We start from the raw sequence: 27926 nt of genomic DNA, 5'->3' as shown, positions 1-27926 counted from the left end.
GATCAGTTTCCAGTGCCAAGCATGCACATTTTGCCTTTACAAGAACTGCATTGCCATAGGAAGTTTGACTGAAGGCCCATAGCTGTCAGATATGACAATATGCTGAACTTACAAAATCCATGTTGGATGACAGAAAGGAGCTCAGCGCATGGAATGGTGAGTTTTTCCATTTAGCAGTCATTCCAGTGATACGAAATAAAAGGTAACTTTGTTGCAGCTGTAAACATTTCACAATTGGTGGCTTATGTTAAAAAATAATTGTATAAATTAAGATGCATATCACATAATTATTTAGGTTGGAAAAAATCCGTAAGATTGTCAAGTCCACGCATCATCTGCCACAACCACGTCCACTACTGCAACATGTCTGTAAATGCTACGTCCGTATCTCTTAAATAACTCCAGGGATAGTGTCTTCACTCCTTAACTGTACAGCTTCTTTCAATGCCTAACATCTTTTTTTTTTATGAAGAAATTCTTCCTGACACTGAATCTAAACCTCTTCTGTTGAGACTTCAGGTCATTTCCTTGTGTCCTATCACTTGTCACACTCCCTTCACTGCAACCTCCTTTCAGGTAGCTTTAGAGAGCCATGGGGTCTCCTCTTCTCCAAAGTTCTCTCAACTTCTCCTATTTCTTGCTCCCTAGAAGAAATATGGTTACTAAATACAGATATTTTAAAGTAGTTTTGATCCTTTTGCTTTGAATAAGTTTGTTCCGTATGTCACCATAATTTCTCTTTTCCTTCTCAAATGCCCTTTAAAGGATTTTGCAGAAATAATGTCTAATATTTTTGGAATCTTGATTCCTATCTATCTGTTGATGTATAGGAGAGTTGATACAATTAGGTCATATTGGAGATGAATTAGAAAGTTTGTAGCCTATTGGGTGATATATTTTTGTTGGTGTCTTTTATTATTTACTTGCTGAAGTATTATTCTTGTATTATTCTGATCCTTCTCTCATGAAACTGCAGAAAAGCAGTTCTGAATCAGGCCAGTGGAATTTTATGCTTGTTTGTCTCTGTAAATAAGATTGTATCACTTTGTAGTGCTGCTAGGTAGGCATGTGGTAAAAGTACGAGAATTTGATTCATAATCTGATAAGCAACTAGTTTATTGCAGAACTTAAATGACAGAGAAGGAAATACTGCACATTATGTCTAGAGGTTAGTTTTATGGTATATCAAAATTGACTAAGAAATGCCAGATGCTTCTGCTGCACTGAGACATCGTTTTGTACAAGGATAGTAGTTTTTACTACTAAAGGCCTGTTTTATTATGATCTTTCTGATTGATAGCTGTGAAAACTGCTATTTGCAAGATAAATCAGAATCAAATTGTATGTCAACATTTCCAGGAAAGGTCATACAAAGAGGACTGAAAAAGCCTGGTTCCTTTTCCATGTATATACTATAGCTGTTTTAGAATCAAAGCAGAGTTACGCAGATATAACTGAGTTATCCATAATATATTTTTCTCTGAAACCTTTAGTATCTCTGTTTGTAACTGTGAGGCTGTAGTTGGTTTCTGCTTGAGCAGTCTTCTCAGTTCTGAGTTTTCCCTGGGCAGGGATTTTAGGTTTGTACTGGCAGTCAAATGTATGTTATCTTATTCCATTTGAAGTGCTGTTTCAAATAAAAGTTGTTTAGAAAAATGCTTCATTTCAATATTGAAAGCAATATAGACTGAAGAGCAGATAAAGTGTTTTCAGTGATACAAGGATAACCTAATTTGGAATTTCTTTTAATAAAACAAATCTTGCTACTCAATGTTTTGTAAAGAATAAAGCTTTAGATACAGATGGTCTGTGGCAAACAGTATCCTATTTCTCTAAGTATGAGCCGTTTTTTGTGTTAAAATTCAGAATAATATGAAAAATGTAACTAAACTTACGCTGAATGTGTGACGGCCAACTTGGTATATTTAGTTGTACATTCGAAGTCTCTTTTCCTGCATATATTGAGTGCAATCCTTTATATAAATTTTGTTTGTAATATGAGTAAAGAAATTAATGGAAGTCTAGTCCAAAGGTCAGGAAAATCTCTGGAAAACCTTTTATTGGCTTTAGCATAATGCTTTAGAGGTATTTAAAGTAATAGATGTGAGATAAATGTAGAGACTGGTTTATAGGTACTAAAAAAGAGTACATTTAATTTGGTCATCTTTCCCTTTAGCTGTGCTTTGACTTTAAAATAAGCTTCAGTAAAGTACTGTAGAAAATTTTAGAACAGAAAAGGCAAAACTGCTTGGAGAGTAAGAGCAGTTAGTTTAGACCACTTATAACAGTGCTTAATTTGGAAACTAACAAAATGAAAGAAGGACTATGAAAAGGTTGAAGTTTACAAATTGCCTTCTGTTTGGAAGGATACCAAAATACATTGCACTGTAGGGTGTACAACTGAACTGATCCCATTCTCAGAATATGGCAGGTATTAGTGCTTAATAATAGAATTCTATTTTAAGGCAAATTGAATGTATTCACTGTACTTGAAACATAGTGGAATCTCAAGAATACAGAATGTAATTTCCTAATTGGACATCAAAAAGCTGATCTTCTGTTTTTATACGGAAAGAGTTATTTCAGTTGTAATCTTAGCTACCAAGAATTTAGACAAACAGCCAAGCCTTTGGTATTAAGTCCCATAGAAGAAAAAGGCTTCTGGCAACACAGTTCTTTCTAATACAGTATTTCTACACAAGTTCAACACTGACTTTGTGTGTCATGTAGTGAAGCATCAGCAGTTTCCTGCAGCAACTGGCATTATCCTTTGTCAGTCATCCAGGAAAGAACCAAATCTCCTCAGTTTGAGATTAAAGGCAATAATAACCTGCCGTGGACCTGAGGGACTGAGATAACAGAATGTTTTTGTGGATTGAAAAGGAGATGTTAGGGTGCAATAAAGTTGTGAAAGTAGGACAACATAATTTCTTTAACTGTTAGGTATCCATTTCTATTGTCTGATGTTTATAGAAATAGTTCTAAGGTGTTACCAGAAATTTTATATTGATAGAATCATAGAATCCTTTCTTTTAAATATCTTGAAAGTGGGAGTCAAAGAGACATGGCCAGTTTCTTTTCCTGTCCTATGAGAACAGGACAAAGGGAATTGGCCATAAGCTGGAGCATAGGAAGTTCTGTACCAGTATGTGAGAAAATTTCTTCGCAGTAAGGGTGATGGAGCACTGAAACAGGCTGCCCAAAGGAGGCTGTGGATTCTGCTTCTCTGGATATATTGAAGAACTGCCTGGACCTGCTCTGCAGGGGGGCTGGACCCGATGATCTCTGAAAGTCCCTTTTGACCCCTACAGTTCTGTGATTCCAATTCTGTAATTCTCTGTCTTCTGAATGCCACGTAGCCCAACTACCCTACAGTGTACCAGGACACCACGGCTACATCAGGCAGCCCAGGGCTTTATCAAGCCTTGTCTTGAAAGTCTCCAGGGGCAGGATGTCATCCACATCACTGGGCAACCTGTTCCAGTGCTTCACCACCCTCACTGTAAAAGATTTCCATACACTAGTACCCCCAGGTTTTTTTCAGCATGGCTGCCCTCAATCCTTTCATCTTCCAGTCTGTATTGGTAATGGAGGTTGCCTTGATCAGGTGTAAGACTTTGCACTTGAATTTGTTAAATCTCTTGAGGTTCACCTGGGCGTGACGCTGGAGCCTGTCTAGGTCCCTCTGGATTGCATCCCATCTCTGGTGTTTCAACCGCACTCCAGAGCTTGGTGTCACTGGCAAACTTGCTGAGGGTGCGATCAACCCCACCGTTGATGCTGTTGGTGAAGGTACTGAAGAGTATTGGCCCCAGCACTGACACCTGGGAGACACCTTTTGTCACTGATCTCCATCCAGACATGGAGCCATTGACCACCACTCTCTGGAATTGATCCTGCAGCCAGTTCTTCATCCATTGAACAGTCCACCTGTCAAATTCATGTCTCCCCAATTTGGAGAGGAGAATATTGTGGGGTACCATGGCAAAGGCCTTACTGAAGTCGAAATAGGTGGCATCAGTGGCTCTTTCCTTGTACACTGATGCAGTGACACCATTACAGAAGGCAACTAGGTTGGTTAGCTGGTTGTTTACTGGTAAGAACCAAGCTTATTGATAAACCTAGCTTCTCAGTTTCATGTGAATTAAACTAATCCTTCAATAGAGTGAATCAGTGAATGGGAGTCACATATTTGTGTGCTCAGCATGTTCAGTCTGTTCAATATATATATATATATATTTCTTTTATATATTTTATATATATATATTTCTTTTGGAGAATGCTGCGTTCACAGAATAAGATGAAATAACACAGGTTCTTGTCATTGGGAATATTTTATTTCAGATAATTCAATCCATAGGTAAACCTACCAGGAAACTCAGATTAGGTTCTGTCAAGGAATATATGCTCATGGGGAAGATCATATATTGCTAAAAAAGTTTTGAGGGAGCTTTGAAATTTTTATTAATATTTTTTAAAGGTTTGGAGTAGCAGCATGCTTGATGTTGTAGCTAAAGCAATTAAGTTTAAAAATGCTCAGTTCAGCTCAGCATTCGTATTCTGTTACAAACTGAAGTTTTATTTAAAGCTGTAGAATGGGGATAGTCTTACTATCTTACTATCTTACTTATTTACTATTACAGAAAATATACCATTAGTTTAGCCCTTCCCAGCTTGTTCTGGGATGACAGGATGTTTTTCCAGGTACTGATTTTGTAGCTAAGTAACTATGTACATTGAGAAGCCCCACACGTGATGATAGTTTAGAATGTCATTCTGAATATCTTCCCTCAGTGGGGAAGATATTTCACAGCTTACTGTGAAATTTTGAACGATTCCATCTATTTGTAGTATTCTGTATTTACGCTACCTTATGATTTCAGATGAATGATTAATATTTCCAGTACAATGCCTTATTATCATGTTTTGTACTGTGGCTTTTTTTGAATATATACCTCTGTTTTTATGGAAGACTGACCAAAGGCAAAACACAGTTACCTACTTCAGGTCATTCACTTGGGCATGTATTTTGTGCACTTTCTTACTAGATTTGTAATTTCCCCAGAGCTCAGTAACAGATGAGTAATGGTTAAACAAAGGAGCTACAAACTGCTGCCTTACATGTAATTAAACTCTTACTGTAGTGGGCAAAGATAGCAATGACATCCCAAGTGAAATTAGTTAAAGTGGGCTTCCTCTTGCATTTTCAATCACAACTATTATGTTAGTATCTCTTTCTAAGAAAAGCAGCATTTGCAGACAAAGAGAGAAATGTTGTTCATCATCTGTAAAGCAGTGCATATATGTTACTCAGAACTAGATTCATGTTACGGTATCAGGATTGTTGTTCTCTTTAGAAGTTCTCAGCCATTCGGACAGTATGGCTTATCTGTCTCACTGATTCCTTATGTAGATGCTGCCTAAACAAGAAGAAAAGAAAAAATAATAGTGAGGATACAATGGCTTCTTTGAGGATTGTTTCTTCACATTGAAATTTTTCAAGCTTTACTCTACTTAATGACTACATTGAAACTCTGGTATTCAGAGTTTCTTGATTGTGAGGCTCTTGGTGGGAATGTTAGCTCAAAGGTGCTAATGGTGCAAAATGTCTTTCCACAGCATTGTATAACTCCATTATCTGATCCTCTTGAATTCCTTGTTTTACATATACAGCTATGCCTGTCAGGAGCAGTTTCTCTTATTTAATTTAAAAATAAATTTGTTTCCTTAGTAACAAGAAAATAATGCACAAAAATTAATGAGGAAAATGGTTCCAGAAAGAGAGAGACAAATACATTAATGAACAAAAAATTCTTTGTATTGTGAATTCTAAGCTCTATTAAAGAGAGAAGAAAAAATAGAAAAGATAATGATATCCATTAGTTTGTCCTTAAATATGGAACCTCATTTCTTGTAACACTTAGTTTCTGTTTACCATCAACTTTAAAATATGTAATTACATAGAGAAGCTAATACTACTATTCAGTTACCTTTTGCACCTGTAAGTCAACTTTGGGGATGCAGAAGTGGAAATATACTTATTTATTTGGCGCGTAAGGATATGACCTCAGCCCTAGCATCTCAGGATATGCAGTGACCTGCAGACAGGGCTGTGTACTTTTACCTCACGTTTCAGAGGTGCCAAACAAGATGGGGGAAGCACTAGCCTTTGTGTGAGTTTTGTAAAGAAATACAACATGATACAAACTTTCAGTCAATGCAGTCTTGCTCTTTCTTTTTTACCCTCTGGAGAAGCTTTGGGACCTGACTGAGTATAGTGTCAAAAGTTAAAAATGATAATGAGGTGCTCAGATAGCTCATTTTCTATTAGAGTGATTGGGTAATTTTTTACAGCTACATATTGGAAGACTAAATGATTTTCCTAAAGACTTGAAGGAGGTATTTGTCTTTTAAATAAGATATATCAGAGTCAGTACCTTTAAAATACCTATGATAACATTTTTCAATAACTGGAATTAGATATTTTAAGGATTATAATGGTGTTTCAACCATCAAAATCTTGTTGCAGTATGTCAGTGATCAAAATTTATTATCGTGCATCTGATAATCTTGAAGAATGAGTTTATCTCCTTAAAATTCCCAGTGTGTTTGCAGATGTTGCTTTTTTATTATTATTATTTTCTGTTTATTAAAAAATATCTTCTTAATCTTTTATCTAACATAAAATTCTGTTCTTACACATCTTATAAACCTATTGCCAATAGAATCAGTAAAGCATGTTAATAGCATTCATTAGAAAATACATCATTTCTGTATTATTAGATTGCATACAAATGATGCCGTTTAATGGCTATTGAAGACAATGTGTGTTAAATGTTGATACTGTTTTTCATTCTCAGTTATAATGACTGCTTTTTCTACACTTTTTGATTTGTACGCAAGCCAGCATCATATATTCATGAGGCTTGCTGATTCGTGATATTTTTAAGGTTTTGTATTATTGATGGTGTCTTTACATAGCATAATTGGAAAAGGACCAATAGTGGCAGAGAGCATAAAAAGGCTTTGAACTTGATGGTTTTATAAGTTAAAATCATAACTCTTGAGAGAGAGTTCCCATTTTGAATCAACGAACAGGTTGCATATATTATGAATAACCTTGAAGCACAACAACAAAATACATACATATATATATATATATGTATGTATTTTGTTTGACTTTTGAAAGTCAAGTGCCTGGAAACGCATTCAAAGCAAGTGTTTTTTTATCTTTTTTTTATCTCTTCTCACAAGTTTGGACTTTATTCTTGTAGTACAATTAATCTGATTTGAGGTCTTCCTCACATGTTGAATCTTGACAGCATAGCAGGAGGAGCATGGCCAAAATTTATTTGTTTATAGGGAAAAGATGCTTCTTATTTATTTGTTATATATAGTAATCTCTAGGATATGCGCTATTAATGAAATAATGTCTTATAATTTTTATAGAAATCCAGCAGGTTCAGCTTTGATACTAATTCATTCCTCTTCAAAAAGTTTTGCAGTATTCTCTCAGTATCTGTGAATATAAGCTTTAGTGAGCATTTGGTATTTCCTGGCAAATGATTACAAAGCTATGCTGTTGAAACCTGCTGTTATTAATGCTGATAGTAGCAAATAGACAGCCTCTACAGAAATCTTTCTGAATGAGATCTGTGAAACAGGGGGCTGAAAAGTGGTGGCTCTTAGCCCAGCCTCATCAACAGTACTAGAAGTGTGAGGCAAAGAAAAGGGAGTGGGATGCACGTTGAGCACAGAGAAGTTGGTGCCAGAGTTGCTAGAAGCAGTTTCTGATTCTAATTGTGTTGTGCCTGCCCCATGAATTCAGGCCTTGTGGGTGGCATGGCCCTCAAGCCTGGAGCAGCAAAGGAAGCTGACAGCAGCCTCCCTAGAGGCTGGCACTGAACGACAAACAAACATCCTTTCACTTGTCGTTCCAGTGCTCTACTAGAGGCTAGATGCCAGAAAAATAGGAAAGGAATTTACAGCAAGACTCAGTCTCACTTAATGGCATTCAGAGTTCATTCCAGAGGAGCAGAGTTGCGGTAGATCGTTGTTTTGGAATAGTTCTCTCATGCTGATTGTTTTGTACATGGAACTGACCTTTAAGAGTACCTGATTCCAAAGTATAAATACTGGATATGAATTGCCATTGCCTTTATCTATGTCTGAGGTGTTCTGTTCACTGAGCTGCTTCTTTTAGTTAAACTAACTGTATTTCTCATGGGAGACACGAGCTACAGGAAGAAGTGTCAAATCTAGCAAAAGTCAGATTTCTATGCCACCCTGTAAAAATCTTGAGAACTGTTTTTTGTTTGTTTGGTTGGTTGGTTGGCTTTTTTTTTTTTTTTTTTTTAAATTAAATTAAGTCATAGAATGGCCTGCATTGAAAAGGACCATTATGATCATTTAGTTTCTACCCCCCTGCTATGTGCAGGGTTGCCAACCACCAGACCAGGCTGCCCAGAGCCACATCCAGCCTGACTTTGTATGCCTCCAGGGATGGGGCATCCACAACCTCTCTAGGCAAACCATTCAAGTGCATCACCATCCTCTGAGTGAAAAACTTCCTCCTAATATGTAACCTAAATCTCTCCTGTCTCAGTTTAAAACCATTCCCTCTTGTCCTATTGCTATCTACCCTGGTAAACAGCTTCTTTTTTCCAAGCTAAACAAGCCCAGTTCCCCCAACTTCTCTTCCTAGGAGAGGTGCTCCAGCCCTCTGATCATCTTAGTGGCCCTCTTCTGGACTCATTCCAAGATTTCCACATCTTTCTTGTACTGGGGGCCCATACATATATATATATATATATATATATATATTTCTTGAAATATTGTAGAATGAATTACTATGAATTACTATGCTCCATCATTATGACCCTGGCTTAGTGTGATGCTTAACAGTGCATAAACTTATACATGGCTATTAGCCCCATTATACATAGCTAATATTAGTGCAATTTGTATGCTTTAGATATAGACTTAAATGAATTTCATATGGTTTCAAGAAGAGCAGCAAAGATGAATTTTCTATTTAAAATACCTAGCTATCTTTATGTAGGTAATGTTGAAAAAGCATGGTTATTTTGATAAATTTGTGACTTTATTCCATATTGCTTCAGTACCTTCAGGCTCTTGAATGTGCCCAGGACAAATCTAAGAAAATCCCTGAAGAAAATAATAAGTTAGAGCTGTTCTTGAGATGTTTCTTTTCTCACTTATTCAAGGTTCAAGAATCAGCTAGATACTGTAACACTATTTGGCCTTCACTGTTAGCTGTATATTTGTTCATTCAGTTTTTAAAGCTTATTTATATTATTCCATTGTTGATATCCTAAAGAGAATATTGAACATTTTAATAGTCAACATTTTATTTACTGAAGGTCAGGAAAGGTCTGAATGTAACAGGAAACCACTTTTTCAGAGGGTTAAGTAGCATTAGGAGTATTTGTAAAAGCACTAAGAATGAGACTCAAATGACTGTTGTCCCTGTTGATAGAGGCATGTGAAGGTTTTGTTTTACAGTAGTCAGTAGTGGACTTTAAGTAATGGGTGATGTGAAAATGTAACTGCTCAGGAAATTCAGTAAGAGGTACGTGATATTTTTGTGTAGTATATTGAAATAGGTTTGTGTTGACATCTAATTCAGTCTATTTTAGAAGACCCTCAAATTTTCCAACTAGAAGCCCCTAGTCTGAGGGCTTGATTTCTGTCAGTAAGTACAGTGCAAAGTGCTTAAATGACATACGTAATTCACTCGTAAAATAAAGAAGTGATTGAATACACATATTGCATTTGTCAAATTTTCTTCATTACTCTTCACATTTATTATTTTATTGTTGCTGAAAATTCTGTAGCAGCAAGAGTAATGGAAAAAGCTGGGGAAAAAAAATAGGAAAAGCGGAATGACAAGAACAGCGTAGAATGATTTTATAAACATAAATATGTCAGGGCTCTTAGTTCTAGAAATATCTTCTGAGATTATATTTGGGATTTGTGAATATGCCTGTTGCATGAAGAAGGTTAACAAGAATTAAGGCTAGTAAAAAGGCTAATAAAATGATCTGAGAGTGTTCCAGGTAAGGAGAGAAATCTTTGTTCTTTTAGTCTTATATTCTACTTGCTCTAGTTTTTCAGCATTCTAATTGCAAGTAATATCTGAATAGGTTAATTTAGGGCAAACATTACTGCTTTAGCAGAAACTGACAGAGTATCCATCTCCTTCTGAATAAATCTTACAGTAGCACTCTTTAGTCTAAGCAAAGTTTATGAAGAAGAAATGTTGAAAATGATGTATTTTACTGTTTTAATAGATCTTCTTTAAGATACACAAAGTAAAAATATATCTCTTTTTATTACTTCAGTATTTGGTTATGTTGTATGTAACGTAACAATTGCAGGAAGAAAACCTTTTCTTTGTAGAAAATACCAATATATTTGATGCAACAGAGAGGGGACAATGTATGACCATTCTGAGAAAAATGTGAGCTCCAGAAAATAAAAGATAAAGTGAAAATTATTATTAGATGCTTTGAAAAAAACACAGAGAGAAGGTAACAGAGAACTGAGGATTTTCTGTTCATACCCAATATTCCTATATAATGCAACTAAATGTAATGTATGTATTTTAAATTAACTGAAAAAGAAATTAAAAAGTAGCCAGTAAAGATATTGACATATCATGCTTTTTCCAAGAATTGGAAGTTTTATCAATACAGTATGATTCATGGAGAAGCATTACATTAGAGCTGCCTCAAAGCTGTTCAAACTACCTCTGTAATAATAACATCTCTATTTACTGCTAGGAGGAATATAACTGGAAAACAGCGTCATAATTGTTATTTCTACTCATCTCTTCCATTGTTTAAAACTCATTTTATTTGCAGTATGTATTTATTTACATAGTAATTAGAAAGGCAGTTATCATTGTTAATCTATGCAGTGCTGAGTAAAAGAATGCACAATGATGCATTCATAACTTTGATTTTACTCTGTACTTCCAGATTCTGCTCATTTATCTCTTTGTGTTTCAAAGAAGACATTCCCATAAAAACAGTTCTTACTAATAAAACATTGTCAGTAAAATACAGTTTTGGATGCAACTACTGTTTTTCCATCTCTGAAGTAAAATTATTGTCCTACTAAAGACCAAAGAGCTTTCTGTTCTTGTAAATGTGCTTGATGTTTGATCATTCTTTTAGCTATGACAATGTGTCTTCGACAACTGTATGATGCTCACATTTTCTAAGTAGTTTAAGTTTCTGTAAATTGAGGTTTCTTGGTGATCTTTCAGCCAGTTGGACAGAACTGCTGGATGTGATAAAAGACTTAAGTGATCGCTGTAGTTAGTGAACCCAGGTTTATGCATAAATTAAAATGAGTACAGTCTCACATAATTAGAAGGGTATTTGATGTTTAGGAAAACAATTTGTAGAAAATTGAGCTAATTAGAATTATGGCAGATTTTACAGTTAAAAACTGTAAAACAGAATATCTTTCTAAAATTCATTATGATTCATTATATTTAATTAATAGTGATGTTGGAGCTTTGGGTTTGAAAAAGTAATAATGGAAGATGTAATTAAGTTCTTCAATATCTCAGAGCACAAGAAAGCTACTGTAATATTTTAAAAGCAGAACTAGAAACATACCCTAATATAAGAATTTTGAGAAATAACTTAATTTTCAGTGTTAACAAGTAATATTGTTTGCATACCCTTTTTACTTGATGAGTACAAATGACCTCTGAAAAGCACCGTTTTATTCTATATGCCTAATTTGTCCCATTATGATGACTGTAATCTTTTTCTCATTTGTTTTTTACTGCTTGCCTTTTCTAGGAAGTAGAGGTTGGTATATATCTTCTGTCTTTTATGATCAAATGACTTTTGGATGTACACATTGATTTATTATATTTTACTAAATGTAGGTTGTTTCTCATTCTCCAGGATGATTACTTTCGCACATGGAGCCCGGGTAAACCATTTGATCAAGGTAAGATTCTGCTACTATCTTTATTTATTTATTTATTTATTTATTTGTATGGTTAAAGATTAAAATATTTATAAATGTGTTCCTGTCTTAGAATAACTCTGAAACTATGAATTTTTTGTTTTCTCACTCTTCAAACCATTGTTATAAAAAGGGGCCAGAAGTTTATAAGTAGCCTAATTGTTTTACATCTATGACTTTTGCAAGCTTTTATTGATTAGAGGCAGAAAGAGGGCAGCAGGGGGGAAATTACTCCTCCAGTTCCAACCTGGAGGCTTGGGGATGCAAGCTTCAGGGATGTCAGGTGTATATGAGAATCCTGGCTGCCAGTGAATACTAAACTCATTTAGTACTGAGGCAAAAAAATCATTTAGTACTTCAGTGTTCTCCATATCTGTCATAGCCAGTTCTCCTTTTCATTTTCCAAAGGAGGTATGTTCTCTTCGGCCTGCCTCTTCTGGCCAGCATACCTATAGAATCCCTTCTTGTTGTTTTTAACATACCTAGCCAAGTTCATTTCAGTCTTCACTTTGGTTTTCCTAATCCTCTCTCTGCAAGTTTGGAAAGCATCCCTGTATTCTCCCCAGGTGACGTGTCCTTGTTTCCACAGCTGGTACAATCCCTTCTTTTCCCTCAATCTGACCAGTTTTTACCAAGCCACACTGGTATCCTGCCTCTCCTGCCTGTCTTCTTATTCAGAGCGACAGAGTACTATCAGAAAGGCACCTGTAAAGAGTGGCCCGCTTTCTTCCACTCCTTTATCTTTAAGGACAGCTTCCCAGGAGATCTCATCCAAAAATTAATTCAACAGCCTAAAGTTCACTCTCCCGAAGTTCAGGGTCCTGATCCCACTCTTTGCCAGGGTCCTTGAGATCACAAACAACCAGGGCATAGTTGCTGTAGCCTAGGCTGTCTCCAATCTTAATGCCTTTAATGAACTCCTGCATTAGTGAGTAGTAGATCCAGTAGCACTTCACCTCTGATCAGTCTGTTCAGTACTTAAACCAGAAAGTTATCATCCATGGACTCCAGTTATCTCCTGGATTTATTGCAACTTGCTATGTGACTTTCCCAGTAGATATCTTTCTGGTTTAAATCTCCCCATCAGGACAAGTACCTGGGAGTGGGATCACTTCTGCAGCTGAAGGAAGAAGGTTTCAGGTGCTCTTTTATTAGTCCTACCCCTAATTCTAACCCACAGGCTCTCAGCCTGCTCCTCACCATCTGTCACAGCGAGCTTTTCATATTCTGTGCACTCTATTAACAGAGTGCAACTCCCCACCTTTCTTACCTTGCCTATCCCTTCAGTACCCCTCTATAGTGGTATTGCAGTTATGGGAGTCATCACACCATGCTTCTGTGATAGCAACCAGATTGTAATTTTCCAAGCACACCATGGTTTCCAACTCCCATGCTGTATGCATCAGTATAAAAGCACTTCAGCTGGGCTTTCCAACGTGCTGCCACCTCTCTAGAGGGGCCCTCCAAGCCATGGGAGGATCTGAGGTTTTTCCCCACTGCTTCCTAGAGGGGTGTGAGAATATTTCAGATGGGAGGCTGACAACATTACTTCTTCTGAGGAGTCCCTGCAAGATCCTACAGGACAGTTCAGAGGTTTTTCCCTGTAATATCCTGGTGTGACAGCAACCCCAAGCCTTTCTCTGTCCCGCTTGACTCTTCCACTGTCAGATCTAGCATAAAGCCCTGGACTACTCTCTCCACCCTAGTGAGCTTCATTGTATACCCTTTCCCCTTCCTATCTTGTTTAAATCCCTCTCAATGAGCTCTGCTAACTCTTTAGCTAGGATCTGTTTCTGTCTTAGAGAGAGGCTATGCCTGTCTGCAGCTATTATACCTGTGTTTTTCTAGCCTGCTTTGTGTCCCTTGTATTCTCATTTTATAATGAGAATTAGAACCAAGAAGTCAACAAAAAAATCGAAACAATTGAAAAATTTGGTGGACTTTCTAAAATGAGAGGAACTATGGTTGGGTAAGGTGATCATGACATGTAATAGCAGATATTGTAAAGAAACTGCACAGTAGCAAACTGTACTCTTCATCCACGTTTCATCAAATTCTAGTACAAGTGACTGTAGCACTGCCCAGTAGCTAATTACGTTAGTGAGGAAATGAAGCCCAAAGCTTGCTTTCCATGAGATGACTCAAAAAAGGAAGTGAAAATTTGACTGTATGAGAATGAGAGAACGTTTTTACTAGACAGACTTTGCTTGTCAGACTCTAATGGGAGTGGCAATACTCTTTTGTTGAGATGGCATTTGCTAAGACAAATACGGAGTAGGAAAATAAAATCCTGAAAATGTATTGTTTGAGTTCTTGAATAGTTCTGCTCTTTTGTTGGCATATTTCAAATCATTTTATTATTTTTTTTACTTGTCTGGTAAATTATGATCATGTAGGTAGGACTTTCCACCAGGTTTATCACTTTGAATTTGTCACTTTAATTCAGGTTTGCCATTTGAATACAGCAGGCTTGTTTTGCCCAGTCTGTGTGGGAGAGGTAAGAGAGGAAGGGAGGACAGGTTTGCATTATTTATCACTGCTCTATGAATTGTGGTGATTTTTGTCTGGGTTGGTTGAAATTTGTAAGTGTTAGTTCAGATCTATGGCAGACTGACAGGTTTGGAAGCTGCTGATTTCACGAACTGTACTTCTCTCTTCGTTGTATGCTAACACATTCTTGATTTTGGTCCGACAGTTCCTCAAAGAAAGTTTTGCTTCCTCTTGATCAATAGCTTCTTTTCATTGAAGGACCTTCATTTCAGAAGCAGGCTTATCACTTCACTACAAAGTACCTTCAGGCTTTTTTCTTCTGTTTTTTTTTTGGCTTTTGATAGGGAGGTGTGGTGTGCGAATTTGCCTTTTGTGTAAGAACAGTAATAAGTAATACTTTGATTAATAATTAAATGGTAGCTGTGTCTTTGATCAGAAGACAGTGAGTAGAATGCATTGTGAATTTTGCTAGTGATTTGTTTAGTTATCGTATACCTACTGTTGTTATTTTTTTTGACTGGTTGTTGGTTATAATGAAGATTGAAGCTTCTACATGCTCGGGCTCATTATGTTTCTCTGAGTTCTTTGGGAATCCTGATGCTGACGTTTGTAGATTACTTTTCTGCGTTTAGAAACAAGCCAACTAAGGAAACATGTTATTTTCTATTTTGTTAGCAAAATGCATTGTATATTGGTTAGTGAATATTTCAAAAGCATGCCTACAGGTTTCAGATTTCTGTTTTCATAGACTTGTTAAGTGAAAATTAACACTAAAGAGCAAAACACGACTGCTGAGTTGTTCTTTTATTCACATTTTACTGCCTGATTTCCAACTGAAAGCAAGCAGTGCTAGCTGTGGACTCTTTTTAAGAATAATAGATATGCCAAAATTCTGATATATAAGCAGTTTTGTCTTAATTTTTCAACCTTTTGCATAATGATTATCAGGTATTTTTACCTGCCAGCTCACACCTTTTCAGTTTTAATAATATAATAGTTCCCCTACAGTCTTTGTCAGTTAATTAACCTCAGCAGGAAACACTTAACCTGAATTTAGCAATTATACTGAACTGAGCTATATGTTAAACATATGCAGTTTCTCACAGTTTTCTGTACTCTGCTTGTCACACAGATTTTCTTTATAATCAGTGGCTTGTGTGGTGGTGGTTGCTGTTTGTTTTGGGAGTGCATTAATGACATTATGCCTCTAAGTGGAACTAGGAATACTACTGAAAGATAGGAGATTTCCCAGTCAATATCTTGTTCTCCATGTTGTCAGAATTGGCTTCACCTTATTTCTGGAAGTGATTTCTGGAAGCACAGCAAGACACAGAAAATACAGTTACTGTGCACTTGTTTATATGTCTGAAGCTCTCTCTCTTTAGATGAGAAAAATGATCGTGTGGTTATTTTGTGAGAATAGCCATTTGTACAAAGGGGATTAAACTCTTTGAAAGGACTGACAATAGCAGGACTAGGGGAAATGGATCCAACTTGAAGGAGGGAAGATTTAGGTTGGATGTTAGGCGGAAGTTCTTTACTGGGAGAGTGGTTAGGCCCTGGAACAGGCTGCCCAGGGAGGTTGTGGATGCCCCGTCCTTGGAGGTGTTCAAGACCATGTTGGACGGGGCCCTGGGCAACGTGATCTAGTAAATGTGTATGTTTGGTGGCCCTGCTAGGCAGGGGGGTTGGAACTTACATGATCCTTGAGGTCCCTTCCTACCCGGGTCATTCTGTGATTCTGTGAACCTTATGAGTCAGTTGCTTAGGAGTGAATGTAATGTTTATGGTTTACTAAAGAAATCGTGTCTCTTAGGATTCCATGTTTGCCAATAAAAGAAATACAACAGTGATTCTCGGCACATTTCTTTTCTTTGACTGGTGTGATGAGATAGGGAGACTGTCATAATGAGATTTTTTTGTAGTCTACCAGTGCTCACTTTTTCTTATGTATTATTCCATGGCTGTGCCGTAAACAAGTCTCCACTTGTCTGAAGCTTAAAGTTGGCAAAGTTTAAAGTCAAATAAGAATTAACTATAAATTTTGTTTTTTCACCTCAAGAACCATACAAGTAGGCTTGGGATTTTTCTATCTTTTTCTGATTTGTTTGCTGCAACCAAAATGAGCTATTCAAAGTATTGAATGTGTGACTCATCATGAGTGCCTGACTGCGGAGTTCTGTGCTGTTCTGGGGCTTGCTGCAAGCCCTGCAGTTTATGGTACAGAATCTTCACAAGGGCTTTCCCTTGGTTCTGTTACTGATGTGCATTTTTTTTTTTTTCTCTCCATCAAGTGAGAGTAATCCATTAGAAAACTATTCTCCCAAGTGAAAGCATGAAGCTCTGTCATGACAGTCTGTCAGACTGCGCTGCTACTGCAGCCTTTTCACAGTGACAAAATGGGATGGAATGTTGTTGGGAAGGTTCACCCCCATATCTGCATCATCTGCCTCCCGTGTCATGCACCAATGATAACATAGGAGGCATCATGTTTAGAGCAGCTCTTCTAAGCTTTTCTAATATTCTCTTAGACTTCTGGTGTATGGATAATATATCTCCACAGTTTTTGCAAAACACATCCTTAATCTGAGTCTGAATTTCAATGTTAGTATGTTAAGATTTTTAAAAGAATGCAGTTAAAGGAGTAGATACAGTCCTGCATGTGATAATGAAACGGCTGCCTTAATGGTGTTGGAATTCATTCCTTTATAGTTTGGTATATATTGAAAGGCATTCTTATGTTAATCTGATTTAAGATTTCAGAGTTGTTCAAGTAGACAGATCTGTGTAATTTTATGGATATTAATAAGTGATTATTGGAAGTATCCAAGCATTCCAGGTCCTCTAGATCTGAAAATAAACAGTGATATTCAACTTGTGTTGCTGAAAAATCTAAGTTACCATAAAAGATGGGAGGAATATTATTAGCTGTATTTCAATCCACCATTGCCTTTCCTTAAAACAGTATTTGACATTTATCCAAAGAGTACTTGTTCCCACTGAACTCTTTGAATTACATACATATGCATGTAAATGTATTTAAGTAAATGTTTCAATTCTGTATCTCATATTTACATAAGTATTTGCATGAATATAAAAATGCAACACTGGTTTGGAAAATAATATGGAACAGGTATTATTTGAAAAAAAAAATTGGGGTATTTTATTTAGGTTGCTGCTGAAAGGTGCGTTTTGTCCTCACTATTGTTCTAGAAACAAACACTTAGTATGATTTGCGTTCTTTGGATTATTTGAAGTTGAATAGTAGTTTTAATGTATGTTACATCAAAATAAATAAACCATATTTTCTTTATATTCTATCCTTACATCAGATAAAAATGATGTACTTCTAGTACATTTCCTTTTTAGACTGCAGATAAAAGTAGCTTATATGGTATAGTTATTGAGTGAAGTTGCATATGCAAGAACACTGTTATATAATGCTTTTTAAGCGAAGAGTATGTTTTCCATTGCTCAATAGAAGTAATTGGTGGGAATAGTGGAGAATTTTCAGGCAACAGAGGAAACTTGAAGTGATGTTGCTGTGGTGGCTGAACACCCTGATGATAGTATGTTTGTAACAACTGTAACATTTCTTATAGACCATTTCACTGAATAATTTTTGTCTTTTATCATATTAGTTTATATTAGGAATCAGTATACAACAGAAGTATTGTAGATACAATTGTACAACAGAAGGGGATTTTGAAGCAATTTCAACCATGTATTTTTAGTTATGTCTTTAGCTATTTCATCTACCTAGTTTTGTAGCAATTTGGGTAACCAAGGATATGCAAATACAAGCACACACATCTGTGTAATTTGTGAATACATTTCTGTACAGTGAATTGAAATCATTTAGAATCATGTTCAATAAAACTGTTTCACTTAACTCATTTGCGAGCCCTGGGAAATTATAAGGGATTTTAACGGAGATCCATTAGTTGAGTACTGTGACAACAATTATGTAGACCTATCTTTGTTACATTTGCTATAAAAACTGAAACATCAGCATGTGTAGCAAAAGTTACGTTTGAAAACTAGAAATATACATCCAGAACTTTCCAGACAAATTGTCATACTCTAAATTAAATTATATCACATATCTACTTTTGTCTTATTAGTAGATGAGTGCAAAATATTTTAACAGTTTCTCAGTTCTCTAGTGATTTGAAGTTCAGAATTTTCTCCTAAGAAGACTGTTCCTTTATGAAAACCATCATTTTAGTCTGGTGAACAGTTTCCAATTTCAGGTATTTAGGTGTCTTTTGGAATCCAGTTAGTTTGAAAATGCACAAAATTCTGTTAAACAGCCCACTGACAACTGCAGGTGTGCTGCAGTAGTCCTTTATAATGTCTCTTATTTATGAATGTCTTGACTGTGATAACACTACCAAAGCAGCTAGTCCAATGTGGTTCTCAGTTTGGACTCCTAACTAATTCGGTGGATAATGTTTGTTGTGGATCCTGAAATGTTTCAATATTTTTTTCCATAGACTCATGGAGCAAGTTTGGAGATGACACCAAGCTGAGTGGTGCAGTAGACATGCTAGAGGAAAGGGATGCTATCCATGTCCACTTCTCTGGACTGGCTTGAGAGGTGGATGCATACCAACCTCTATGAGCAACCTAGTCTAGTGGGAGGTGTCCCTGCATGTAACAGGGAGTTGGAACTCGATGATCTTAAAGGGCTGTTCCAACCCAGACCATTCTATGATTGAATGGAGTCTGAATTCTTACAGCTGTTTTAAGAAAGGCTACATGACAGATTTTTAGTACCTTACTTGTAATGTGACATCTTGTCTTTGATAGCAGTGCCAACTTAATCCTGTTTTCTTGCCAACCTGTGTTAAGTCCTGCTGCAAAGTCCATGGTGTGACCAAATCCTGAATAATTATAAAACAAATTTTGAAAAGTGTGTTATTTAAATTTCATTTTAACACAGCTAGATAGATTATGCATTCAGGTAACCATTCGGACTCGCAAAATGGTTATGTGGAAATGCGGAAGTGAAAATGTGACAGAAGGCTGCAGTGACTTGCTAGAGGCAAAGAGTGGGACTTTAAATTGGCACTATACTGAGAAAAGTGTATATGGGACTATTTCATTTCATTTTGCAAACCTGCATAACTTTTAGTCTCGTATGTCTCTTCTGAGGAAGCTTTGTCTTTAAAGCATTTCTTCTCTAGTCACTGGGCCACCAGTGGAAACACCTTCTCTCTACTCTTCTTACTGAAGTTGTAAATTCATTGGATTGGATGGAAAAAATATGTGTGAAGATTCCTTGCATTGAAGGTTCAGCTATAGTCACGTATTCTGCTTTTCATGTTATCTAGTGTATGATGCTAAAGGCAATCCCAGGAAGAAGAAACAAAAATTCAAGATTCTTCTTTTCAGTACTTCCCTTCACTTCCCTTCCTGTTTTTTCAGAACAAAAATTCAAGATTCTTCTTTTCAGAACTTCAGAACTATCAAGTTACTGAGGAAGACTGTTTCTTATTATTCTTTCATTTTTATTTATGAATCTGAGACTGATAACTGTGGAATGGTTCCTTTTCACATGGAGATAAAAACTGTTTATTCAGGTATGTTGCATATCAAGACTGGGAGCTCTCTAGGACTGTAAAGCAATATGAATTCAGGCTATGTGTGGGTGAGGAGGGCCAATATGTGTGTCTGCAAATTTTGTGTGTAGATCACTGTACAACTTAAGCAAAAAATAAAAAAAAACAAACCCTCTTGTCATTTCTTACTGCCACTAAATGTTTATCTGTGATTTGAGTTAGCTGACTATCAGCTGAGTGTTTTTGTGCTCTGTTCTGCTCTCCCCCATATTGTTTTTGGAAACTGTGGTGCTATTATCTTCTTGATCTTTCTTGACTCAAAACATTTCTGAGTTAGAAAATCTTCTTAAGAGAGGAAGACTCATCATCCTTCAAAGGGGAGAATCACAGAACCACAGGCGTTGAAATGGACCTCCAGAATTCAAGTCCAATGCCCCTGCAAAAGTGGGCTCCCTACAGCAGGCTGCAGACATAGGTGTCCGGGTGGGTCTTGAGTATTTCCAGAGAAGGAGACTCCACAACCTCCCAGGGCAGCCTGGGCTCTGACACCCTCACCATGAAGAATTTCTTTCACATATTGGTGTGGAACTTCCGATAATCCGGACTCCAATTGATGTCCATTTTCCTTTGGCTTGTCTCTGCAGACCACCACTTTTACCAGAAGTAAAAGCGCTTATTAGGTTTCTTCAGGAATTAGGTAATTTATCAAAGCAGGTAATATGAATCAACTCAGTTTAGGTGTTTGTTTGCCTAGGGTTGTAGCTCAGACATGTGACTAATTATTGGTATTCTAGCTGATTTATCATTTTCTCCCCTACCTCTTAAACTAGAGGAATTAAACCACTCAGTGGATGCTCAAAACATTAGGTTTTGTCAGGTGTAGTTGATCTGAAAGTCAAGTTCTTTTTCTACCCTTCAGAAATGAATCTTGAATTTTAGAGGAGGAAAATAGAATTTAAATGAAAAATCTGGCCTTTAACATTTTTTCCCCATTTGTTTTTGTTGGGTATGGAAAACTCCATGTGTCTGATGGCAAAATGCTTGTCCTTTACTGTGATTTCTGCCATAGAGCTTCTGTCAAGAGGGTTACTATGTTGTCTTGCTTTCACTTGATTGCCTTTTGTATTCCCAATAAAAATGATCTGGCTAATATCAGTTTCTGGCAGTGGTAGCTGTAAATTGATTTAAAGAAGAGATTATGAGAAGCTTTCCAGCATTGCTGTTCTAAATCTGAATGGTAAATAAATAGATCCATTAGTAATAATTGAATCAGTTTTTATGAGTATTAATTGCTTCCTTAGGATGTGAGGATAACAAATCCATATCCGTCTGTAAAAAGTCACCAAGTGAGCTGAATTCCATTCAAAATGTGTTAATTATTTTTATTAATAATGCAAGTTCTTAGAGAAAGATTATATGGTACAAATAATTTTTTAACTTAATGATTCCTTTTCTAACTCTGAAAGCATTTTTTCTACTTACTGAAATTTAAGTCACACTACATTTAGTGTTACTATATCAGTGTTACATTTGGGAAATGCATGTTAAATATGCATACAAAATTATAGAATGGTTTGTGTTAGAATGACCCTTTTAAATCATCTAATTCCAATCCTGCTATAGGCAGGGACACCTCCGACTAGACCAGGTTGCTCACAGATCCATCAGCCTGGCCTAAATAACATATAGCAGGCACATTTTTTGTTTGTTTGTTTGTTTTCTGTATACTATGAGCTAAGTAGAGTTGTTTATTATCAAGTAAACAAAACTAAGATCAGACCTGTGTCTTTAGAAATTGGTTGAATATGAATTCCTAAGAAGTCAGCTGATTCATTATAGGTACTTATAAATTATTTCTTGCAGTCCAGTATCCAGTATGAGAACAGTACTGTTTTGTAGCTGCCTATTTTAGCAGAAAGAGATAGCAGTGTGATTTGTTGCCAATGAAAGACTGCATGCTCATAGTGGGAGTAATACAGGCATTTTTGATCAATGTTTACTAGAAGAACAAAGAATTAGACTCAATTCTGCATCTTTCCTGTATTAGCTTGTTTGATTTATAGACTTACATTATATCAATAATAATTTCCCTGGAAACAGGACTCAGTCAGATGGTGTAAGGAGAGCCTAGTTCCTCCAGAGCATGAAAAACTTCAGACTGTGGGGGAAAAAGGGAAAGACTTTCATGGTTTTATTTATGCTTCTGCTTGAGATGTATCCTGGAAGTCCAAAGGTAAAAAAGCTATGAAGAAACATTAGGAAAATACGAGGGCTGAAAGCACTGCCTCTGATTTTATGTTGGCCCACAACAGCAGAGGTAGATGCTGGTGGTATGGCAGTAGAGGCTGAACCTTCCCACCAGAGTTCCATTCATTTTGTTTTTGTGAGACAGAGAGCAGCAGAGGGGCTGTCTGACAAAATAATGTTTGATGCGGAGGAGTGTATGAAGCAAAGCTGTGTCACTGAATTCCTCCAAGTGGGGGAAAAAGGGAAGCCATTGACATTCATTGATACTGTCTGAAAGTTTACAGAGACCAAACAGTGAATATGAACACAGTGAGGCAGTGGGTGGTGCATTTCAGCAGTGGTGACAGTGACAGTGGTTCACCTCTGCTGGTGCAGATGGTTACAAGCACGGTATGCTCTTGTTTGTTGCGTGAAAATGCACAGCTAATGGTGGTGAGTGTGTTGAAAGATAGCTTTTTTTTAGCTGAAAATTTGATCTATTAGACAGTCTGATTGTGCTCTTAGTATCTGTTGTAGTTTCCATGGAAATAAATAGGTAGTGTTACTTTCAGAGCAATCTGCTTATATAGAAATACATTTCTATTCAAAATGACATGTATAAAAGTATATAAAAGGAGAAAATAGTTAAGGAAAATAGATTCTAACATTTTAATTATGTATTCTTCAAGATAAAGTATTAATTTTTTCTCTGATCATTTGTCTGATATAATCTGTTATTTGTATGCGTGCATATATATTTCCACAGACAGTAAGAAGACACTTGAAACGATCTGGAAGTGAACAACTTCAATCTGAAAATATTTATGTTATTTGAAACAAATACAGAAGACATGTGTTTCCATGTCCCTGCCAATTGTTGGTAATATTCTAAAAATGAACTGTTTTTAGGGTGCGTGTTACTCAACAATCTAGACAACTTCTTGTAATGGAAATCCTTTCAAAAAAGTAGCTGTAATGTGTTTCTATTTCCTGCATGTATTTAACCACATTGGGTAATTAACTAACAAAGAAATAGCCTGTAGCTATTTCTGCAGCTGTCCAGAATCTCTGCAGCTGTCTCTGATGTGAAATCACAAAGGATATTTGGAGACCTATGTTTTTGTTTTTTAACAAAATTCTAACTACATATAGTGAGCTATTACTGGATGTGTATGCCTAGAGGAACACAACAAAATAACTGAGGTTCCTTTATCATTGCTAGCAAACAGGAAAAAGAATTAATTGCAAAGATGCCTAAGCCTATGCATATATAGACACAAGTTTGCCCACAGAATGAGTTTATTGGATTTACTCTTGTAGTTAGTGATCTTTTACAAGATCATAATCAAATCATGTTTTGTAAACACATAATAAAATTCAGATACAACTTTCCAATTTGTATGCTACTTATTTGATACAGATTAGGTTTTAAAGTTCTACTATCCTGATTTACAACTCTTCATTTGAACTTAAAGGATGAAATTAGGATCAATGCATGAACTATCTGGATTTGAATCTGGTTTTCTGAATCATCTGGAATAGGCTGCAAATGTTACAATAATTGATAATCACTTTTGCTGATCACTTTTACTATTGTTACCTGGATTTCTAGGATGTTCGTGTCACCTCACACCATTTAATATTAGTGAAATTATCATTTGATGACAGTGATGTTATCTGTTTTATTACTAGTTTGAAAGGTACTAATTTAAGGTACCAGGATTATTCACTAGGAACAAGAGGTTGAAGGCCAAGAAAAATGGATAAGATCTTGCACCCCTCCTGGTGTGATTGTTCTCTAACTGAAACAGTGTGTACTAATGTCATTTTAAGATTAGTTTTGTCAGACATACTGAACATCAGAAAGTGAAGAATTCCTTATAGAATGAGACAAATGGGAAGAAGCTGGTTCCAGCCTTCTCATGCTATTTTTACTGATGCACAGTGTGGCTTTAGGCTCATTGCTCATTCCCTGTCTGTACAATGGGAACACTGCAAATTTTATAAGCAATATGACTGCTGCACATGAATTATTGTCAGCTCATTGAAAACGATGTGTGTGCATGTGTGTGGCAATTAATAGGATTAATTAATTAGGATCTACTGAGGATGATTAATGCAAAAGTGCAACATACATGATATTATTTCAGAGTTGCAGTGACATATATAAAGGACTGAGAGGTATGCTTTTTTACTACCGTTCTGATGTACAGCTTTTACAGAGACTTCGTATGTGGGAGATATGGGAGCCAACATCTGAATGAACAGATGTTCTGAACTCCTGATAAATGTGTTTGCCTGATTTTTGATTTTTTTTTAATTATTTTTTTTATTTTTATTTTTTAAGTTACTTTGTGGCATATTGTGTGCCCCGGTGGCACAGTGGTAGGAATGACGTGTTGCAACATCAGAGGCCTGGGTTCGAATCCCCTGTGGCGCAAGTGGTAGAAGTGCCGCTCTGCTACACAGGGGGCTCGAATCCTGGGGGTTGGACTCGATGATCTCTAAGGTCCCTTCCAACCCACACGAGACTATGATACTATGATATTGGTTTGTAGTGTTTTCTGATATGTTACTAGTTTAGAGATTTAAAAATCACAAACCTAATTTTGTTCAGAAGTGACATCATTGAAATGGAGAACTGTAGGCAGCTGAATCCAGTTCAGAAGTGTTTCCTTTGAGAAGTTAGGGCTTTGAAAGACATGATCGTTGTGCAGGATTCTCAAGTCTTCAGCAAGTCATGATATTAAGAGTGTTTTACCTGCAGTTGTCTTCGATACAAATTCTGACCAGGAGAGAGTTGGATGGAGTACTTAGTGTTTTTATAAATAGGTAACAGTGGTAACATGTAAAAGTATGCATGAATATATGTGTTTTGTGAAGATCTATTTTCCTTGGTAAGGAACTTTATGCAACTTTGTTTTACCTTATTGAATATCCTGCTTTTTATGCTGATGGGAATCAGAACCTTTCATTTTGATGAGCTGTAAAAACAACAGCCCTATCCTCCCCCCGTACTCGGGTGGGTTTTGTCTTTCTTTCTTTCTTTCTTTCTTTCTTTCTTTCTTTCTTTCTTTCTTTCTTTCTTTCTTTCTTTCTTTCTTTCTTTCTTTCTTTCTTTCTAATTGTTAACGATTTTCTAAAATTATTTTTAGCTTTAGATCCAGCTAAAGACCCATGTTTAAAGATGAAGTGTAGTCGTCATAAGGTCTGTGTTGCGCAGGATCAACAAACTGCTGTTTGCATTAGTCACCGAAGGCTTACACACAGGTAAATAATTTAAAAGTTAATCCTGTAGACTTTTCAAGTAGTGTTCATGACTGACTGTTAATTCAAGTAGTGTTCATGACTGCATGTTAAGTATACTATGATTAGTTATATAACAACATATAAGCAGTGGATTTTAGAATTAACTATGCATGCATAATTTGGTTAAGACTGTTTAATATTTGATTTTTTTTAATAGTCTGTTAAGCTAGAGGGCATACGTATTTAGAAAACACAAGCTGATGATCAGCTGCATTTAAGGGAATACCAACTAGTACTTGTACCAGACCAGTCTAATGATTGTGATAATGTGTTTTGCTATACATTCATCACTGCGTATATGAAACTAAGGCTTAAATGATGTATGAAGGATTAACTTTTATTTTCATTTTGCTTTTTATTTATAGTATTTATTATTTATTTTTTCTTGATTACTAGTGATATCATGGACGAACATGAAGGTTTCATAACCACAATGCATTTATTATTATCTTACTTTTTAATTTATTTTTCTTCTAAATGTTCGGTCATCTACTTATGTATCTATGTGCAATGTTTAATGAATTTCATTGTGCTTATTTGGGGAGACCGCTGCTATGTAGGGCTAGGTTCTCTTAGCTGAATATGAGATGTCTGTCAGGGTTGGGTCAAATTGATTTTTTCTGAGGTCGTCCTTTGTTTTACTTCTTGTGAACTCGGCATGGTAAAGATAGAGCTCATTATATTCAATAACATGATAATCAGATCTAGAAAGTTCCTTGTTCATATGGCTGTAGTAAGCAGCAGTCTTGTTAATGTCAAAGTAATTGTCAACTTTTTAGCGGAGAGCCATACTGTGTAATATGTATGGAGATGTTCTTTCCTGCATTAGTTATTTAAAACATCCATTGGTNCTTTCTTTCTTTCTTTCTTTCTTTCTTTCTTTCTTTCTTTCTTTCTTTCTTTCTTTCTTTCTTTCTTTCTTTCTTTCTTTCTTTCTTTCTAATTGTTAACGATTTTCTAAAATTATTTTTAGCTTTAGATCCAGCTAAAGACCCATGTTTAAAGATGAAGTGTAGTCGTCATAAGGTCTGTGTTGCGCAGGATCAACAAACTGCTGTTTGCATTAGTCACCGAAGGCTTACACACAGGTAAATAATTTAAAAGTTAATCCTGTAGACTTTTCAAGTAGTGTTCATGACTGACTGTTAATTCAAGTAGTGTTCATGACTGCATGTTAAGTATACTATGATTAGTTATATAACAACATATAAGCAGTGGATTTTAGAATTAACTATGCATGCATAATTTGGTTAAGACTGTTTAATATTTGATTTTTTTTAATAGTCTGTTAAGCTAGAGGGCATACGTATTTAGAAAACACAAGCTGATGATCAGCTGCATTTAAGGGAATACCAACTAGTACTTGTACCAGACCAGTCTAATGATTGTGATAATGTGTTTCTGCTATACATTCATCACTGCGTATATGAAACTACAGGTCTTTAAAACTGCATGTTATGAAGATTAACTTTTTACTTTGTTCTTTTTGGCTTCTTTGTATTTATTTATTTATTTATTTATTTATTTTTCTTGCATTGGACTAGTTGGATATCATGGAGCGAACATGAAAAGGTTGTTCAGAACCAGAATGCAGATTTATTTATTTTATTCTTAACTTTTTTAATTTATTTTTTCTTCTAAATAGTTTCAGGTCCTCTACTTATGTAGGTCTTAGTGTGGCAAAATGTTAATGAATTTCTGTGGCTTTATTTGGGGAAGACAGTGCATAGGTAGGGGGCATGAAGGTTACTCTTAGCTGAATAATGAGATTGTCTGTCAGGAGTTGGAGTCAAATTGCATTTTTTTACATGGAGTCGCTCAATTTGTTGTACTTCATTGTGGGAAACTTAGCATGGTAGAAAGGATAGAGCTTCATTATACTTCAGTAACATGATTGAAGTCAGGATTTGAGAAAGTTTCTTGTTCAGTAGTGGCTGTAAGAGTAAGAAAAGCAGTCTTGTGTAATGTCAAAGGATAATTTCAAGCTTTTTAGAGAGCCAGTACTGTGTAATGAATGTTATGAAGATTGTTCTTCCTAGCATTTAGTTACATTTAAATACATCCATTTGTATCTTTTTAAACAAACAGAGTAGTACACAGTGAAAGGAAAAGTTTAAACTATCTAGATATTTAGGTACAGTTAATTAACAAAAACTTATTTGTACAGGTGTGCTGTTTATATGAAATAATCTCCAGGTACAGCTAGTTTGGTTTAAACTTGGTTTAATAAATTGCTAATTTCAAGTACATGTGAACTTTTGAGAGTATGTGAACATTGATTGTAAGAATTCAATTGTTCAAAATTTCTGAGGCTTTTTACACACT

At 36.0% G+C, this 27926-nt stretch overlaps 1 protein-coding gene across 3 annotated transcripts in view; it reads left to right on the top strand.

Moving 5' to 3' along the window:
• Positions 1-27926, top strand: part of SPOCK3 (SPARC (osteonectin), cwcv and kazal like domains proteoglycan 3) — a 135654-nt gene that overhangs the window by 34382 nt on the left and 73346 nt on the right. Inside the window, exons 3-5 of one of the 3 annotated variants that reach the window (XM_015860982.2) lie at positions 11841-11849; positions 11949-11994; positions 25448-25562. The exons of 1 other annotated variant lie outside the window; for it this stretch is intronic. In XM_015860982.2, the coding sequence (XP_015716468.1) occupies positions 11841-11849; positions 11949-11994; positions 25448-25562 (170 nt within the window). Of the gene's footprint in view, positions 1-11840; positions 11850-11948; positions 11995-25447; positions 25563-26578; positions 26690-27926 lie in introns of those variants that run through there. One more of the 3 variants, XM_015860981.1, reaches the window with a different exon arrangement.

This window comes from Coturnix japonica, chromosome 4 (genome assembly GCF_001577835.2).
Source record: "Coturnix japonica isolate 7356 chromosome 4, Coturnix japonica 2.1, whole genome shotgun sequence".
Taxonomy (NCBI): domain Eukaryota; kingdom Metazoa; phylum Chordata; class Aves; order Galliformes; family Phasianidae; genus Coturnix; species Coturnix japonica.
Note: the sequence above shows the minus strand (reverse complement) of the source record. Positions and strands in the feature narration are given on the sequence as shown.